This window comes from Hyaena hyaena, unplaced genomic scaffold (genome assembly GCF_003009895.1).
Source record: "Hyaena hyaena isolate Hyena2069 unplaced genomic scaffold, ASM300989v1 scaffold_106, whole genome shotgun sequence".
NCBI lineage: Eukaryota > Metazoa > Chordata > Mammalia > Carnivora > Hyaenidae > Hyaena > Hyaena hyaena.
The window spans coordinates 1,572,143-1,592,315 of NW_024080738.1; the positions used below are offsets into that span (position 1 = coordinate 1,572,143).

At 40.3% G+C, this 20,173-nt stretch overlaps 1 protein-coding gene across 3 annotated transcripts; it reads right to left on the bottom strand.

Moving 5' to 3' along the window:
- Positions 1-3,762: 3,762 nt before the first annotated feature.
- CKAP2 (cytoskeleton associated protein 2) lies at positions 3,763-18,435 on the bottom strand. Of its 3 annotated transcripts, none has more exons than XM_039236121.1 (9): positions 18,296-18,435; positions 17,275-17,356; positions 11,513-11,585; positions 10,538-11,400; positions 9,949-10,153; positions 8,315-8,485; positions 6,310-6,379; positions 4,535-4,787; positions 3,763-4,037 (listed from the first exon to the last, which is right to left on the bottom strand). In XM_039236121.1, the coding sequence occupies exons 1-9, from the start codon at positions 18,363-18,365 to the stop codon at positions 3,782-3,784; spliced, it is 2,043 nt and encodes a 680-aa protein (XP_039092052.1). In that variant the 5' UTR covers positions 18,366-18,435; the 3' UTR covers positions 3,763-3,781. The 3 variants fall into 3 exon arrangements, with proteins under 3 accessions (XP_039092052.1, XP_039092051.1, XP_039092053.1); XM_039236120.1 differs by having other exon boundaries at positions 11,513-11,588; XM_039236122.1 differs by lacking the exon at positions 18,296-18,435 and adding an exon at positions 17,689-17,762 and having other exon boundaries at positions 11,513-11,588.
- Positions 18,436-20,173: the final 1,738 nt, after the last annotated feature.

The window sequence follows — 20,173 nt, forward strand, 5'->3', positions numbered from 1 at the left end:
AAAAAAGGAAAAGATTCCATTGAGCCAATGCATAGCAGTGATTGTTAATGATATTGAAAATCGTCCTACACAATAACCCTCCTCTTGTTTTCTCCCTCACACCAGCCACGAAGGTTTTCAAAGGTAAGTGCAGTTAATTTTTGTTTTGTATTATCTTTATAATTTTGTATTATATTACAGTATTGTTATCAGGGTTTTAAAAAAATTTTTTAATGTTTATATTTTTGAGAGAGGAACAGAGTGCAGGCCGGGGGTCAGGGGAAGTAGCAGACAGAGAGGGAGGAGACAGACTCTGGAAGCAGGCTCCAGGCTCTAAGCTGTCAGCACAGAGCCTGACGCAGGGCTCAATCTCATGACCTGTGAGATCATGACCTGAGCCTAAGTCAGGATGCTTACCCAACTGGGTCACCCAGATGCCCCAGTACTGTTATCATTACTATATGAATATGTTGGGGTTGTGGAATGTATCATCTGAGTTTCCATTATTTCTTATGGGAAATTTGCTTTGATATACAAGTGCGTTGGATTACAATCATGTTTTTGGAATGACTTATGCCTTGGAAACCAAGGTTTCACTGTATTAGAAGGTATACATATTAGAACAACTTTGTTGTTGTCTGTGCTGTGCATGTTCACTATAATATAGCAGAGTTAATGTGCTATTATTCTATCATATACAGAGAAGAGCAGGGTCTCTGGAGTATAATAGTCTTTCTGAATGGCCAACATCTGCAACATCTGCATTGGTTGGTTTCAATTAAAGAAATGAAGACAAAACTACTAGACATGCCTATGCCCAGAATGCTACTACAGCTTGTTTCCATGAACATACTCCCGCTGTTCAAGCTGTAGACACAGACCTCAACCACTTTATTATCTTTAATTTTTTTTTAAATGTCTTTGAGAGACAGAGAGCGAGCAGCGGAGAGGCAGAGAGAGAGGGAGACACAGAATCTGAAGCAGCTCCAGGCTCTGAGCTGTCAGCACAGAGCCCAATGTGGGGCTCGAACCCACAGACTGTGAGTTCATGACCTGAGCTGGAGTCAGACGCCTAACCGACTGAGCCACCCAGGCGCCCCAGACCCCAACCACTTTAAATTCATGACAGCACTGGGGCAAAAGTCATGAAGCCGCCCAACTCTTTTCTTTCTCGCCCAGTGTTGATAATCATGAAAAGAAATCTTTCATCTTGTTCCAAGAATATATTAGTTGGCTAGGCCTGCCCTAACAAAGCATCACAAACTGAGTGGCTTACACAACACAAGTGTATCCTGTTACAGTTCTGGACCCTGCAAGTCCAAAATAAGGGGGCCAGCAGGATTCTTGCTGAGGCCTCAGAGAGGGGCGTCTCTGGCTTTGGAAGGCGGTCTCTTCCTTGTGTCTTCACAGCACCTTCCCAGGCATACTGGACTAGGAGCCAACCCTAGACCAGTCTTACTTCATATTAATTGCATCTGCAATGACCCGATTTCTTTTTTTTTTTTTTTTTTTTTATTTTCTAGGAGAGAGAGAAAGAGACAGCGTGAGCAGGGGAGGGTCAGAGAGAGAGGGAGATACAGACTCTGAAACAGGCTCCAGGCTCCGAGCTGGCAGTCAGCACAGAGCCCGACGCAGGGCTCGAACCCACGAACCGCGAGATCATGACCTAAGCGAAAGTCGGACGCTCAACCGACTAAGCCACCCAGGCGCCCCAATGACCCGATTTCTAAAACACGTCACATTCTGAAGTACTGGGGGCTAAGATGCCAACGTAACATCTTTGGCGGGATACAATTCAACCTGTAACGATCAGCAAGCATGGACTAGTGAGTGTGGGGAAGAGGAAATAGTGAGAACAGATCTAACCCCTTTTCTCTACAGCTGTTCCCAAGCTGTGGATCCCAAGCAGGCGACCTTCTGAATTGGGTAGTGACAGGAAATAACATATCACTATAGATAACATATACAAGGTACCAGGCATCGTTTAAGTGAATCAATCTAGGTGAAGTGTTTAGCGTAGGACCAGATAAGGGTGTCAGCTAGCAACTCATTTTACTCTCCAAAACACCCCTAAAGTTACCATTATTATCTCTGGGGTGCAGAAAGGTCTGTTGTCTCAGGTCCCACAGCTAATACGTGGCAGAACTGGAATTAGGACCAGGGCAGTATGGTAGGACTCGAGTCTGATTCTTTTTCTTTAATTAAAGTTTCTTAATTTTGAGAGAGAGCACGCACATACACACACAAGCAGGGAGGGACAGGGAGAGAGACAGTGAAAGAGAGAGAATTCCATGCGGTTCTGCACTGTCAGCACAGAGCCTGATGCAGGGCTCGAACTCACAACCTGTGAGATCATGACCAGGGCTGAAACCAAGAGTCAGATGCTTAATCAACTGAGCTACGCAGGTAGCTCAGGCACTATAATGTATTTCAAAAGCAAAGTTCAAATTCATTCACTGTGGTTAAACAGGATTTCATATTTGTTGAAATAAATGTCACTGAAACAGCAAAATACAGATAAATTTATTTATAAATATTAGGTACACAGTTTATGAAAGAATAAAAAATCCTATCTAGAACATAAAACAATAGAACAAAGATAGGTGCTATTATACAAATGGAATGAGCAAATATAAGACTATGTGATTTTCATGCACATTTACATTATACACAGTTTTAAAACTAACCTATCTTTGGAGCTATAAAATTGGTAGACGATGTATTTAAGGATTAGTTCAGAGAGTTACAAGACAATTTTATTGGTGATACTTATGTGTAGGGAGAAGAAACGGTTTATTGTATACAACTATTATGTTTCAAGGGACATGACTTAACAGTAAAGTTTTTAGAAGAAACTATTAGTTATTTTAGAAATTCTACTTAAATTAGAACAACATTATATATTCCTGCTCTAATTTCATTCTAAAAGTCTACAACTCTATCAAATGAAACAATACCAGTTACAATTTTAGCGTTTTTAGATAGTCAAGTTATAGAAGGAACTAAAGAAAGAAACTCAGATGGAAAGTTTCAAATACCCAGTGTGTTTGGCACCTTTTCTTTCTTACTACAAAGTACCTGCTCTTAGACGCGGGGTATTTAGTTAATTACCCTTCCTGGTGACCTCAGCTACAATAAAGAAAGAGAGAAGCCAACAGAGACCAGACTCCCTAAGCACAGATGGAAAGCAATAGTGAGGAGCCAAAGCACAACAGACCACAGCAGTCTGCGGAACAAGAAGTGGGTGGAAAAGCAAGCCGACTCTTCCATGTCTTCACATTTGAATGGAATCACTCTCTGCATTACAATTATTGACTTTCCTACTGGTCTAGAATTAAGGAAAGGCAATGAAAAGTCAGTATTCTGTTTAAAGGCTGGCATGTATGTTATGAATTTCAAGAACATGCCTATGCAAATATATAAATTTTATCTAGAACACCTTTTCCGATGATGCAGCATTATTGTTTACTGTGCTTATATTTAATGACAAAAAATTTATCTCTAACTTAAGACTATTCAAAGCGAACAAGCCAACATTATGATGAAACTGGTTTATATCCAAGGAACATAGTCAACTACTTGACAAATTTACCATCTTACAAACCTCCTCTGCCAAGATCAGAAAGGCAGGCTTAGCTTTCTGCTGCCCAGAAGGCAATACCTGCTATAATATAAACATCAGTAAGAGAGCTTACTGCCACCAGTATTTTGGTACTTGGCCAACTCCTGAATGACACACAACACCACAACACGCAAACAAAATACCCCAGGAACAACAAAAAACCCATTTCTTATCATTGTTTTATTTCTCTTCTATGGTTCCAGGCGCCGAGTACATGGGGCGTAGCGCGATATTGGGGCGGCACACAAAAGCATCGGTTTCACCTTCCAACACTGTCAATTCTTCCAGAGACGACACACAAGGATAATGGTCTTTCAACATATCTGGCAACTTAGCGGTGTTCTCTTGAATGCGTCGAGAACGCCTCACTGGTGTTAGAAACTTTAGCTCTTTAAATGTAGGATCTGTATTGTCGAACTGTATCTTCTTTTTTTCACTAAGAAGACACAAAATTATTCCCAGAGTTAAAAAACATGAACGTTTTTACTTGTTCTTTTATGCCGTTTATCTTACTATGACTTGTATGTTACAACCATGTGATTGGCGGTCTTACAGAAAAGGAGGTACCAGAGCTGCTCGTGGTTGGGAACTTACTCCTTTCTGTGTTTGTCGTCACAGCACGTACACAGCAGATTCTTGAGTGTCTGTACAATTGGCTATTTGCTCAATTCCAAAACCTACTATTATGAATAATATACAGACATCAAAGTACAGAGATCTCAAAGTTTTCTTTTACAAAATGGCAATTCTTAGGGGAAAGCAAAGCAAATACGGTATTTAAATGGTGAAATCTCCCAATGATACTGATTTGTTTGAAACTGTTACCTATTAACACACGATAGTTCTTATTAGAAGCAGAAGACTTTTAGACACCATATTTATTATTCTTAAACATAAAAACAAATCACAGCACATTATGTTTTGAAAGCTCACCTCTGTAGGTACGGTGTAGTAGACACGTTATATTTAATTAAGCAACTCCCTCTGGTTTCTGTACTGGGGGTTTTAACGTCATTGGTGGAATCTTTTGGTTTGTCATCTTGCTCTTTTTCATCATCTTGAAATAGCACTTTTCTAGTTTTCATTTCCATTTCTGGTTTTCCTGACTCTAGATTGACCCCTCTATCTTCAGTGTTGACTTCATGGATGTATTCTTTGGTTGCACAAGCCTCCTCAGTATTTTCTCCTATAGACATATATTTATATATTAAGCTTTTGGCCAAAGGTAAAGAGCAAAACAGAAGGCATTAAAGTGATTCATAGTTGGTCAGATTTTCAAAATCAACAAAACGAACTGCCATCTCCCAACCATTACATTTCCTAAGCTAATACTGCTGACGACCATTAACAAATATTTACAATCACCTGTGGGTCAGGGGTTATAGATACAGATTTAAGAACGAAACCATCCCTGCCCTTTAAGAAGTTGAAAGTAATTATGAAATGAGAAAAATGCTATATAATTGAGCTAAGAATAAAGGGTTATAGGAACTCATGAAATGGAATAATTAGCTTTGTGTGAGAGACAACGAGATGGCTATGGAAAGATTCCCAAGTGACACTTAGGGTGGGTCTTGAGAAATGAGTACTCGACAAGACCAAGGAAGACAATTTTGGTATGAAGCTTAAACGAAAATGACCTACTAAGACAACATTAAAGGGCCAGCGTGCTTAGAATACAGGATAAGAAGCAAGGTGGGAATGTGAAGAGGAGGTGATGAGTTCAGATAGGTATAAAGGGCTGGACTGTAATGACCTTTACATGCTAGAAGTTTGGTAAAAAAAAAAAATCTTCACTGGAGAGACAGAGATACAATAAGGTTTGATCACTATGATGGATGGTTTAGAATGGCAAGGAATGAAAAGGAATCATCTGTGAGGGTAAGACAAAGCTGTGGTTGTCTCTGGGCAAGGTGGCAGAGAGGTAGGCAGTGAGAAGGCAGGGCTCGCTTTAAGAGTCATTTCTAGGTTGGGACTTAAAAAATGAACGCCTGTGCATGTCTGAATGAGTGCAGGTCTACTAGGAGCATCTCTCCTATGATTTTCTGTGTAGGCCTCTTTAACCACAGAGGATTTTCTTTTTTTCTCTTTCTTTTTTGGGAGGAAGAGATGATAGTAAGGGGAAGCAATGAGGGAAGATAAGGAGTTCAAAATAAAACATGCTAGATGTGAAATACCGGAGACAGCCTGGGAGATCCATCAAGCTCAATAGACCTCTGGATTTGACCATTAGGAAATTGTTAGCGATTTTTACTAAGAGATGTTTCAGTTATAGGATATATCTGAATCTAGAAAACATCTACATTCTATGAACTAGACAACTATGACTCTCTTACCTCTATCTACTATCTCTAGCAAAGAGAATTCTTGAATAGCTTCTCTAGAGCAAAGAACAGATGATAAAAGTCCATAGATAAAATTTTAGAGATGATCTAATCAAATTCCTTTTTTTTTAAACACAGGCAACGGAGGCCTAGAGAGGTAAAGTAACTTTCATAGACACTCAATGACAAATTTGAGCTTTGAACTAGACCTCCTAATTAAAACTTCTTTCCACTACATAAAGCCACTGAATCTTGGAGGTATGCCAACAGATGTAAGAGGAGAGAAACAACCTACAAATTTAAAAAGTCTATAAAGATAAAAGCAAAGTAATTCAAAGAATTTTTTAAAAATCACAATTCACTTGAAGAAAATTAAAAACTTACCATACTTAACTTTTCCTTGACTCTTCATTGTCAGAATATCTGCAATGGTATGTCGCATCTCTTCAATAGGCTTAATTGTTTTAATGAAGAAAATGTAAGCTTTATATTCTCAGACGTTAATGAGATTGACCAAGACAAAAATATTTAGAACAGTGATTGCATTTCATACTTTAATTAATAAAACAAAGCAGTGGTTCTTAGACCATGTCTCTTTTCTCAAAATACTTATTTTGTCACTCAGATTTTTTAAAATGACTCTTTTCCATTAAAAAAAATTTTTAATGTTTATTTTTGAGAGAGAGACAGAGTGCGAGTACTGCAGGTACAGAGAGAGAAGGAGACACAGAATCCGAAGCAGGCTCCAGGCTCTGAGCTGTCGGCACAGAGCCCGATGCAGGGCTCGAACTCACGAATCACGAGATCATAATCCAAGCTGAAGCCAGATGCTTAACTGACTGAGCTTCTCAGGTGCCCCAACTCTTTTCCAATTTAAAAGGTAGAATTATAAGTTAAAACTTTTACCCACAATTTTTCTTAAGCCTCTGGTAACTATTAACTGCTTGTCTGATACAAATAACATTAATGGACAAATATCAAGCTAACATTAATGTGTATTAAAGAGCTAATGATATAAAGTAAATTTAATATGAGATTTATTCCTTTTCTCCTACGTCCATGGCTATATATTTTGTTCACATGCTATTCAATGCATCTCTGATGAGTTCAAGGTTGATCAGCTTAACATTTCACTCATTCAAATTCAACAGTTCCCTAAGTGTCCGTTACATGCTAGAACATGTAAGTATTTACCATGTTCCTTTGAACTACCCTGACTGCTAACGCAACATATTCAAGACATTATACAAAAGGCAATTGCTGGCTCATATTCTTAGTTCTAGAACATGACCCTTAACTACTCACCCATCCTGCTTTCACTTTTCTTTGGCAAATTTTAATCCTTGTTTTCCACTTCCTTCTCCAGTGTCACAACTTTCTCTTTACACACTGCTTTCTCTGTGAACCTTTGGCCCCAGTTAGGCATCCTAGCTATTCGGCCTTAAGCCACCTTAAGTAATGCCCCTTCTGGTTCCATGTAGTGGGCACCTAACACCCCCTTCCAGGTGGAATTCTGTCAAATACAATTTCCCTTCAGCAAAGCACTTTATACGTAATAGCCATTGAGAGAGTTATCGGCTAATATCTGATTTTTGACTCAGGTGAAAGGTCCAAAGCACCTATTGGCTTTTTGTGAGTAGACTAAAGTGAGCAGACCTTTTTTAACTAAAGGCTAAAGAAATTTTAAAAACTGTCTTTGTGAAGAATCTCTAAAAATGCATTTTGAGAAACTTGGTCAAAAGGAAATGCATTTTAGAAATATTTGCCCATAAAAACAAAAACCCAACCAAATAAAAGAACCTGGAGATACAATTTATTCTAGACCCAGGAATTTGTAGCAATAGAACAGGAAGAAGTGAGAGGTATGGTATCAAATCACTAGGGTGGTTATAGGTCAGAGAAACTAGTTGACTGCCACCTTCTAAGTGTGGACAGGACCAAACATATGGCATAAAAAAAGCAGTACATTAAGATGCTCTTAAAGCAAAAGAGTTCTCTCACAAAGCCACAGAACTTGCTAATATTTTAAAAGTTAATTGTACTTGCTTTATAGTCATTAAAGACATTTTAATATTAAAAATTCAATATCCCCGATTTCTTAATTGGGAAATGTGCAAAATTACATGTTATGATAAAAGATTTCTGATAGCATTTTTCACTAGATGTACATTTCAGCTTATGTCCATTTCTAAGTCTGATTATCACTAATTCACAAGCAAGTTTTAGAAGGTTGAGCAACAAGCTTTTATAATATGCAATTACTGCGGCCTTTAAACATTCATTACTCCTAGATATATAACCATACTTGTATCCGGTTATGATGTAATATGCTCCAAAATAACTCTGAATCTTCTACACTATAATAAAGATTATTACATTTTCATCTTACCTGAGCGCCTGACAGAATGGCTTTCTCATAGAGTGTGATAATATTTTCAACAGGACCTGTGAGAGATTCAATACGTGCAAGGCATATCCAATATTTCACAAGTTTTTTGGCATCTGGAATTTTTTTAATCACGTCATTCACTATGACCAATATTTCTTCTTTTGGACATCCCTAAAATAGCAAGAAGTGAAATGAGCGATCTCTCGTTTAGCCTCCAAACTATGAACAATTAAGTAAGCTTACTGTAATCAAGATCAATGACAATGAGAGGAAAACTTGATAGAAAATTATTCATAAAAATATTCAGTGTTCTCTTCCTTACTGCAAACTTATTCCGAATGGCTAACAAGAGGCTTATTAGTCATGAATACAGAGGAGGGAAAAAATTAAGTACACTTGAGAAAAACATTAGTCAAAAATGACCATGGGGCACCTGGGTGACTCAGTCGGTTAAGTGGCTGACTTCGGCTCATGTCATGATCTCATGGTTCGTGGGTTCGAGCCCCATGTCGGGCTCTGTGTTAACAGCTAGCTCAGAGCCTGGAGGCTGTTTCGAATTCTGTGTCTCCCTGTCTCTCTGACCTTTCCCTGTTCACGCTGTCTCTCTCTCTCAGAAATAAATAAAACATTAAAAAAACTTTTTTTAAATGACCAACACCCTACATGGTCTTGATGTTTATCCTTTTACATATTGTGGGATTCCATTCAATACTTGAGTTAGAATTTTTGTATATATGAAATGCTTATGGGGGAGAACACTTTGCAGGTTTCGAAAAACTGTCAGGTCTTGATATTAAGACTAAAATGAATCTGTTATGGTATATGTACTTAAGGGCTACACATAGTGAGATAGTAGGATGGAAAAATTCCAGTTTCAATGAGAAGCCCCAGCTAAGCAGAACTAAGAATAGAATCAGGGAAACTCCAATTCTAATTTTCAGTGGTCCTCAGAATCACAAGTCTAAAGATGCTCATGAAGACCAGAGTCAGGTTTGAAATCTTACTCATATATTCAGTCTTGCTATGGGTCTTGGACACCGTGGGTGACCAAAGCGAGATGAAAGAGTAGTTGGGAAATAAAGGAAACGTTCTAGAGTTGTTACACTCTATAGGAGTTTGGTCCAAACAGTGAAACTCTACAGTAAGTTTAAGACCATGACGATATTGGTTTCGATTAATAGAATTTTGTTTGAAATATTTTCGTTAACTTGAATTTCATGTGAGATAGAATGACTCACTAATTTATGTAGCCCGTCTTTGGTAAAATGTGTAATGAGTGGAACAAATAATATGTAAAGATGCTGAAGGAATGGAAAAGACAGACATATCAGAGGTGAACATCCACTCTCAGCCCATTTTATACTAACATCTTACAGAAACATAATGTTTATAAGTAAAAAAAAAAAAATCAAGTAAAAAACCTAATTATCCCTTTGATCAATTTAATATGAGCTCAATGAAAATGCAGTCCATTAAAAGCCAAAGATAAACAACCTCACCATTAACATTAAATCTACATAACACCACTAACACATTAATTACATGGTCAAAAGAGTGACAATGTAATTTACTGAGATAACATTTAGAAGATAATTTACAAACTATAAACTACTACAGAAATACAAGGACAGTACCTCACGAATCAGGTTTAGGCATTCAGAAAATGTCTTGTTTACTTTTTCCGTAAATAATCTTTGTTCATCTTCTTCTACCAGCACAGTCCAAAAGGACTCAACTGGGTTTTCCTGTTGCTCTTCAGGCTCGGGCTGGGTAACTACTGAGCTAGGTGTCCCTTGCAGAACTTTCCTTTTGCCAGTTTTCCACTCACTCAGACGAGCTCTACGGTTAGAAGCAGGATATAAGCATTACTGTGATACTGATGATAGAGTTTTCTCAGAGGAGAAGTTAAAAAATAACTCAGGTCTTTAAGTAGTTCCATGCTGGTGGCACATAGAGAAGATCACAAGTTCGAAGAAAGAGAAATATTGATCAATGTTAATATATGCTCAAAAACCAGAAGAATGGAGGGATTATAAAATATATACATATATATATAAAATATTTCCCAGTTATTTCCACGACATAAATTTACTTAAATTTGTCTGCACAGGGCAGAAGAGAATCTACACTTGCACACAAATTCTAATACATTCAAGGAGATGTAAGCTAAACCACGAGAGGTACTCTACTGAAAATTAAGCTAATAAAATTACATCTACTTACTTTCTCTCTTCTGCTGTTTCTCTGGGCTGAGCTGATCTATTAATAGTTGCTTTTGCTATTGTGTGCCTGCTAGGGTCAACGTTTTTCGACTTTTCTATCAGTTTGCTGTTAGAAGACAAAACAGGCCTGGCTAAGATTTCAGACTTCACACTTCTTGTTAGTGTCTTCTTTCTTTCTCCATCCTGAGAGCTGGTTTTGGCACTAGACAAAACTGTGTTGAATTGTACTAATTCTTTTTCACGAGGCCCTTTCCGAATCGTAACGTTGGCAGAGCTTCTACCGATGCCTTGTCTCACAGGGTCCTGAGCATTGTCGCGGTGACTTCTAATAGGAGGTCGCAGAAGCTGTCTGTTCTGAGATGTAGTGCTCACAAGTTTAGTGGTAGTCGTCACGCTAGAGGCTCTGTTGCTTTTGACAGTCACTGTGCTGCTGTCTGTGCGCGGAGGCTCTGTGGCTTTAGGGACTGTAGTCGAAAGTTTCTTTGTTGCTGCAGAACTCTCATCTCTGACTTGCAGAGGCTTTCTAAACGAATTAACCTTAGACTGAACAATCTGGCCACGGTAAGATCCAAGCACAAGCTTCTTGGACACGTTAGCATCTTGCTTTGGTTTTTCTGTCATTATTGGTTTCTTTTTATTGTTGTTTTTAAGATGAAACACTTGGCTTAATGTCATATGTTGGCCGGGAGGATCATCTTTAATTGGTACCAACTGCCCAGTGTGATTACTATCCTCCAAATTAGGTGGATCAATTACTATAGTTGAATTGGTTAATTCATTAGAAGGCCTTAAAGGAATACAATTTTTTTCCATTGTTATATTAGTTTTGTTCCCAGGAGGCCTACTGACATTTTCTTTACCAGCCTAAAAGAGTGAATTAGGACAAATCAGTATTTCAGAACTCATTTCTTTAAGAGTTTAGGAAAGGGAAAAGGGGGAAAAGGGACAGTTTATGAGGGCTATGTCCATATCTTACCATTTTGGTCTTAAATTTCAGAACTTTGGTCTCTTCATGGACCTGGCCCTCAGAGGTCACTTTCTGGTCTCTACTACTTTAAAAAAAAAAAAAAAAAAAAAGATGAAAAAACATTTAATGAGTTCTCTTTGGCAGGAGAAATGGGAAGATCTTAACAATCAACTGACTTGGTAATTTTATATTAAGGCAGAAACTCAGCCGAGATTTATTTATTCATGAAGCAAAAGTCTTCTTTACTATAGGGTGACTTAATAGTGTAAACAAGAGGGCTAAGGAATTTAGATATTTTCTTAAAAGTCTTAACACCCTCTCCACACAGAAATTGTAAACACATTTGATAGTCACATTCCAAACCATTCTTCCTAGTCACTCAAACAAGTTCTCAAAACCATTATTAAGCAACACTTTCTGTGTTTAGTTCTAAGTACTTAGTAACAGATTTACACTGAAAAAAAAAAATTAAAAATAGCCTCCCTTCAAATTAATGGTGCTGGGAAAACTGGACAGCCACATGCAAAAGAAGGAAACTGGACCACTTTCTTACACCATACACAAAGATGAACTCAGAATGCATTCAAGACCTAAATGAGAGACCTGCAACCATAAAGCTCCTGCAAGGAAAAAGAGGCAGGAAAGTCCTGGTCACCAGCCTTAGCCAAGGGAAACAAAAGTAAAAATAATGGAGAGTCCATCAAACTAAAAGCCTCTGCATAGAATTAAACCATCAACAAAATGAAAAGGCCATCTACTAAATGAGAGTAGCTATTTACAAGTGATAGATCTGATAAATCAGGGGTTAACTTCCAAAATTTATAAAGAACTCCTTCGACTCAATATGAAGAAAACCCAATTAAAAAATGCGCAGAGGACCTGAGCAGACATTTTTCCAAAAACATACAGACGGTCAACAAGCCCATGAAAGGGTGCTTAACATCACTCATCTTCAGGGAAATGCAAATCAACACCACGATGAGATAGCACCTCACACCTGTCAGAATGGCTACTAACAAAAAGACAAAGAATAACAAGTGTTGGAAAGGATATGGAGAAAGAGGAGCCCTTGTGCAATGAAAATATTAATTGGTGCAACCAATGGAAAATAGCATGCAGGTTCCTCAAAAAATTAAAAATAGAAACACCAGATGATCCAGTAATTCTACTTCTGGGTATTCACCTGAAGAATATATGAAAACACTAATTCACAAAGATACATACACCCTCGTGTTTACGGCAGCATTCTTCACAGCAGCCATGATATAGAAGCAAGCCCAAGTATCCATCGATAAATGAATGGATAAGGAAGATGTGGCATATATAAACTCTGGAATATTACTCAGCCATAAAAAAGAAAATCTTGCCATGTATGACAACGCGGAAGGACTTTGAGGGTATTCTGCCAAGTAAAATAAGGCAGCTGAAGAAAGACAAACACCATATGACTTCATTTCTATGTGGAATCTAAAAACATAAAACAGGGCCGCCTGGGTGGCTCGGTCAGTTGAGCGTCCGACTTTGGCTCAGGTCATGATTTCATGGTTCGTGGGTTTAAGCCTCACGTCCGGCTCTGTGCTAACAGCTAGCTCAGAGCCTGGAGCCTGTCTTTGGATTCTGTATCTCCCTCTCTCTGACCCTCCCCTGCTCGCGCTGTTTCTCTCTGACTCTCAAAAATAAATAAAAAACAGTTAAAAAATGTTTTTAAATAAAAATACAAAACAAAAACAAACAAACAACCAATAAAAATTAGAAACAGACTCAAATACAGAGAACTATGGTTCCCTAAGAGGGTGGTGGAGAGACAGATGAAAATAGATGAAGGGAGTTACAAGGTACAAACCTCTGGTTATAAGATAAAGAAGTCATGGGAATGAAAAGTATAGCATAGAGAATATAGTCAATAACACTGTAGTAACTTTGTGTGGTGACAGAAAGTAACTACTTACCATGGTAAGCACTTAATGTGTACAACTGTCAAATCACTATGATGTATACTTAAAACTATATGACAACTGAATTAAAAAGTAATAAAAGAAGAAAAAATAGCCCTCCCAAAAGAAATCCAAAACTTTGCACACAGACTGTATTTCAATACAAACAGGGATTTCAGTTTCTAGACGGCAATGCATTTAGAATGTGCATATAAAACGAAAGTGTCCTCAAAAATTTGACCTACACTCCTGTGAACAAATATATTCTGGTTAGTACAGGCCAGGAGATTGGCTTAGCAAGTCATTGTTAACAATTTGCATTCCACAAAGAAAAAAAACAGGGTCAATTAGACATGCCATTGATTCTAAGACAGTTGCCAAGTTCAGAGATGCTAAAATGTAAAAAAGGGTACATTTTAGAATCAACAAAACTTGTTATCCCTACAGTTGATAACTTGGGTTATACTGCTTTTCACATCTTTTCGCTTAGTCTGCTCGGACAAGGGGCAGAACTTTGACAGAGCTTATACTATCCATTTTGAATGATGGCAAAGGAGAGTCAAGATGTGTCACTGAACAGAATAATGTCTCCCCAGCATACACTCCTGCAATTTGCTGCCTGATGGTAAATACTCCCCTTGTTATTCACTGGCCTGTAGGCTGGAGTGGGGTGGGAGAGGATGCTCCTGGTCAATCTGTCAGGTGCGCCCAATGTGGTACCTTAACTAATCGGACCCCCAATTCCTTCTGGGCTTATGGTATACTGTGGTGGGATCTCCCTGAGAAAATCAGAACCAGTCTTTTTTTTTTTTTTTTTTTTTTTTATTTCTGAGAGAGAGAGAGAGACAGTGTGAGCAGGGGTGGGTCAGAGAGAGAGGGAGATACAGAATCTGAAACAGGCTCCAGGCTCTGAGCTGGCAGTCAGCACAGAGCCCGACATGGGGCTCAAACCCACAAACTGTGAGATCATGACTTGAGCTGAAGTCGGATGCTTAACCGACTGAGCCACCCAGGTGCCCCAAAAAATCAGAACCAGTCTTAACAAGAATTAGCCCTTCTTTCTTCCACCAAACACTGCCAGTCTATGTGCCTCTGTAGCCATAGACTCTGCCTTCCTTGGCTAATGAACTGACACCATGCTGACCCACAGGCAAGCTCTCCATCTGTGCTCTCCCGCTTGCCCACTCAGGATCTTTGTTCCTGTGATTATGTGTTCATTCTTCTGCACCATGAACCTGCCCCTCTGCTAGGTCATTCCCACCAGCATATAAACACTGTATATTATATCTCATCTTAAAAGCCTTAAAGCCCACGTTCCCTTTCAGCTTTATAGCAAAACTCGTCAAACTGTTCATCCTTAGTTCCTGACGTACATATACAATGAGACGGTGCATTCTTAAATGTCAACGTTTATTCCTGGAGACACAGGATCTCTTCTGATGTATCTTGATTTCTTTTTTTTTTTTTTAATGTTTTTTTATTTATTTCTGAGAGAGAGAGAGAGAGTGTGAGGAGGGAGGGTCAGAGAGAGAAAGGGAGACACAGAATGTGAAACAGGCTCCAGGCTCTGAGCTAGCTGTCAGCACAGAGCCTGACACGGGGCTCAAACCCACCAACCGTGAGATCATGACCTGAGCCAAAGTCGGACGCTTAACCAACTGAGCCACCCAGGCGCCCCTAGGGATTGTAAAATATGATTTAATTTTGAAAAGCTGTGACTCTGATTGGTTGTATGTTTATCAATTTGTTGCTCAAATAACGATATTTCAATTGACATCTGTTTTCTGAAAGAAATAAATACAACACTTGTGAGATTTCTTGTAAAGCCAGAAGAATTTCAGAATTTTTTCTTCCCATTGTGTCTAAGAATATTATAAACCCCATGACCCAGTTAGATTCCTTATTTAAATAAGTACTTGAAAGTCATGCTCTGTCTTACTCGAATTAATATTCTCTTTGCTTACTCTCTAGTAACCTTCTTCCCCCTCAAGGTTTGAAAGAAATATCATCCACAAACTGCTAATTCCCATGTTTATATCTCTGGTCCCAATCTCAACCCAGCCTTCAGACATGTAACCCTTTGGCGTTTCCTCTTGGATTTCTTATTGGTACCTCAGACTTAGCGTGGCCCAAACAGAGCGCCGGATTCCCCCATTCCTCCCTCAGTCTTCCCCATCTCGATAATATGATATTACTATCCACTCAGTTATTCAAATAAAAAAAATCTAGGACCATCTTTTTGTTTTAAATGAAGAAATGTGGAATTTGTGAAAGAAAATGTAAACCATTTACATGTAAGCGCAAAATATTTAAGGTAACATTAATGTAAAGTTTAAAAGATTATTAAAAATTTGGAATGAATGCCCAACTTACATAAAGTTGCAAAATTAGAAATAGTTCAAAGAATATCCATTACTGATTTCCCAGATTTGTTCAGTGATAATTTTTTATTCCATTTGCGTTATCATTTGCATTGTTTCTGAATACGTGTATGTGTGGAGTATGTACAATGTTCTCTAACTAAATCTTTCAAGAGATATACATTATTGCTCTTTACCCCTAAATGCTTCAATGTTCATTTCCTGAAAGCAGTGATTTTTCTCTTATGTAATCACAACACAGTTATCAAATTAATAAGTTCAATGTGATGTGCCCCTAAATCTACTATTTATATTCTAGTTGAAAACTAACATAATAATGTCCTTTATAGCATTTCCTCTTCCACAATAGGGTAGAAGGGTCAGGTATTGGATTGAATAGTATCTCTTAATCTGGAACATTCAGGGTCATCCTAAATTCCTTTCTTTCTTTCACATCTCCTACCCTTCCATCACCAACTCCTGTCATCCCTATCTCCTAAATATCAACACAATCCGACCACTCTCAATCATGAGGAAGGGTATGAAGCATTCCCAGAGGCAAAATATATCACTACCTGTTGGAAGAAACTAGAGAAATCAGGAAAACAGAGTAACACAAGAACCAATCCTCTGTGTGTAAAGCCACTGAGAGATCATGAAATAATAGCCACCACTTACTGGGCTCTCACTATATACCAGGCATAGCATACTGCATTCACTAGCTCATTTATTCCCCCAAGAAACACACATTACTATCCCATTGTAATAAAGTAAATGGACTCAAAGAGGCCATGTAACTCCCCAGAGGTTACACAGTTGTAGTGGCGGACTTACAGATTCCAGTCCTCATCACTCTAAAGCCAATGCTCTTAGATTGCACAGAAAATTGCCTAAAGGACGTTACTAGCAGTTCTCTTTGGAGGGGGCCTTTTGCTTTTCTGCCTTATATACTTTCATGGGTTTTTGTCTTAGCCACAACCATGTACTATTTTTAAAATTTTAACAAAATAACACCAAGATATTTCTATGGAGAACTGAGACTGTAACAAATGCTTTCCGAACATTGGGGGGGGGGGGGGGGTGAGTGGCACCTTCCAAAGAATAACTGTCCACTTCTCTGTCTCTCTCTCACATACACAATAAAAACTTTGCTAAATTAAGAAAGACCAACATCTGTAGTAACACTGTATAAACCATAGTCAGTATTTTGGTATAAACAAACACTTTGTGAAAGTGTGAAATACACACCTGATTCTGAAAACTCAGTACCAAAAAGGTATGCAAAATTTCTTAATAACTCTTAAGAATTACATGTTGTAATTATAACATGTAAAGAACATATAGAATTCCCCTTTAAAAAAAGTTTTCAGATGCGGCTGCTAGAAAATTTTAAATTACAGTACAATTGTGGCTCCCATTACATTTTTATTGGACAGCTCTAATTTTACAGATCTGAAGTGAGAAAATTTGACCTCACCTGGATATGCGATTTTCCTCTTTGTATGCAAAAAATGTTTTTCTTTTTAACATATGTTCCTTGAGTTTCTGTCTTCTTTGTTCTAAAGAACGAAAAGGCGACAAGCCAACATTGGTTACAACGGTAACATCAAATAAATATTCACTAAATGCACAACTTCAAAAAATGCTCTACTAGAGATCATATCTTGTACACAACAGAAAACTTCTTCATTCAGTATTGCCTTTGAGAAATAATCCCATTTTTAAGAAATTGTTACCGTAAAAGGTGCACACAACCACTGCACAAGAATTACATTTTCTGCCGTCTGAAAGTGAAAAATCTGGACCATATCATTTTCAATACAGGGTTACTGAAACCCACGCTTTAAGAAACTAGCAGAGACGAGACCCCAGACCCTAAGTTGTAATTTACCAGAACTGGGTTGGGTGAGAGTTTCTTTCCTCTGCTTTCCCATGTGGAGGACAAAGAACTAACATCATTTCTGAAGATCCAGCCAACCCTGGATTTACACGAAGTTGAGAGTCTTAAATTTGAAGGATCAGAGGAGGCAGCCCCGCCTCTCCAAATACTCGCGCTCCGGCGGCGGGAGCGCCCTGCGCATGCGCCCTGGGCTCGGGGCCCGAGCGCAGCCCCGCCCCCGCGGGTCCCGAGCCCCGAACGCAGAAGCCGCCCGGAGTGTCGCGCACCCTCCCTCGCCAAACGGACTCCTTCACTGCAGGCCGGTCCTTGTCGCCAGTGGCTCACGCCCGGCCGGTAACGCCCGCACGGGAGGCGCTCAACCCGCACACTAACACCACGGCCCGGGCACCGCTCTGGTTGTCCACTTCGCGAATGCCAAGGATGAGGCTGCGAGGGGCCGAGCGATCTGGACAGGCTTCTGTCGCAACTGAAGTTGGCGGGTCCGAGGCCCCGGCCGCTGAGTGCGAGCTACCCCTCCCCCACGGCCGTCCGCGTCCCCATCCTCTCAGGCAAACGAGGCGCCTGCGGGTCGCGCCGCTCCCGCCACCGCGGCCCTCACCTCTGAACTCGGGCTGGGCCCTCTGGCTTGGGGGCAGCTGTAGCTCCGGGGGCACTGCTGGGGTGCTCATGGCTGCTACGGGTGGAGGACGCGTCTCGGCCCCGACGGTCCCCGACTCCTAAAGCCAAGGCGGCTGCAAACTGAACACGCTGCCGGCCCCGCTGCAGGAGGTGCGGCGTGAATTAAATGAGCCAATGGGCGCAGAGGGGCGGGGCCTGGGCCGCGGCTGCCGGGGCGGGTCTTGCCCCAGCTGGATGCAGTGAGAACTGCTCAGCGGAGTCCCCAGGCTGGCAAGCCTGATCGGCTGTTTCCGCGTTGGACATGCGACCCGGGACGGAGGGGGGGAGGGGGGGTCTGCAAAGTCCTTGCTGTGTGGCAGATAGGACTTGCCTTTGGACGCTCATAGTGCGTGGAGGGAGGCAGGCTAGAGAATTGTCGTTTGGCAGCGCTTGTTAAAACCGGGGCGTGCTTGCTGAGGAGGCTGTAAGTCCCCACTGCTGTACAAGAGCATGTGCCTTTCCCTTTCACAAACATTACTTCGTTGCCACATGACAACTCCGACGTGGGACTCTAGGACTGCGGACAACATGGACCCCCTCTCTGGCGATCCATCCTGTTTACGCTCCTGCAATGACTTCCCTCCGGATCCGTGTTCCAGGACCCCTGAAGGTTATCAGGAAGGTTTGTTCTGATCCTCACTGAAGGGGCGCACGGAAGGAGCCACTTTGGCTAACGGGTCCACAGAAGGTGCCACTCTACGTTAACCGTTCCAGCCGGGTTTTAAGCAGGGAGACAGAGACCGGAGGATACAATTTTTTGTATCCCCTGCGCGGATATCTGTGGGATACTCCAGAGCTGGCTCTCAAACCCCAGTTCTCGCCGTCTTTCTCTGCTTGTTTTTCTGAAAGCATCGTATGGTATAGCATCTTGCTAATGAAGTCTGGGATATTCCGTTGTTGCTTTTTCTTGATGAAATGTCAAGTGTAATTTTGCGTAACTTTGCCTGCACTAGACGCCAATTCTGGGAGAGCTAACAGCCAAACAGCACCCATCATCATCCCTAAGAGATTACAGCTCTTTGCATATTACTTTTTTAATATTGTCAGTTATGTACTAAAGTTCCAGGGGACTGGCTGGGTAACCAGGGATTAAGTGACCGAGAACAGTTTAACAAAATAGTTTAACAGTAAAAAGAGTGACTCAAGAACCTCCCAACCATTATGCTAAGTGAAAGCCAGCCACAAAAGGTCACATATATGGTATGATTCCATATGAAATATCCATCATAGATAAATCCATAGAGAAATGACACAGATTGGTGGTTGCCAGGGGTTAGGGGCAGGGGGAATAAGGAGAGACCACTGAGCTGTTCACTTTAAAATGGTAATTTTATGTTATGTAAACTTCAGTATTTTCTTAAGGGGCATGGTTAAAAATAGTGACCCAGAGAAAACCCTGGAGAGCTCAAGAGGCTGAGATGGAGGGTTGGAAATCCCACAAAACTGCTAGGTTTTCCAACGTGGCACTTTCCCCCCACAGTCTCCAGACTTACCCACTCCAAGAATGGTATCTCTTTAAAGACACTTTTCTAAAACTGTCATGATCGCACAATTGTTGGAGGGAAGGCAGACCATTCTCTAAAAGTTCCAGGAGAAGAATTCCTTTCAGAACAGTCCTTCCCCAACACAGATGACCATTGAACTGCAGCCAGCTGGAGTATCTCTGACCCCCTTCCTGTGAAACAGAGCACCTACGGGAGAACAGGATAGGACCATCCAAAGGATAGAAGGAAGACAAAGGCAGGCCGAGGACACAAAGTCCAAGGAGGAAGGTACCTAAAGAAGTAATAGTCCTGTGTTGGGCACTGAAGAGGACTTG

Excerpts from the sequence above, each read along its gene's own strand:
- CKAP2 (XM_039236120.1), bottom strand. The coding sequence starts at position 18,365 with ATGAGCACCCCAGCAGTGCCCCCGGAGCTACAGCTGCCCCCAAGCCAG. Across the intron at positions 11,401-11,512 it reads TGAAATTTAAGACCAAAATG|GCTGGTAAAGAAAATGTCAG; the intron begins GTAAGATATGGA and ends TCACTCTTTTAG. Across the intron at positions 4,038-4,534 it reads ACTACACCGTACCTACAGAG|TGAAAAAAAGAAGATACAGT; the intron begins GTGAGCTTTCAA and ends GTGTCTTCTTAG.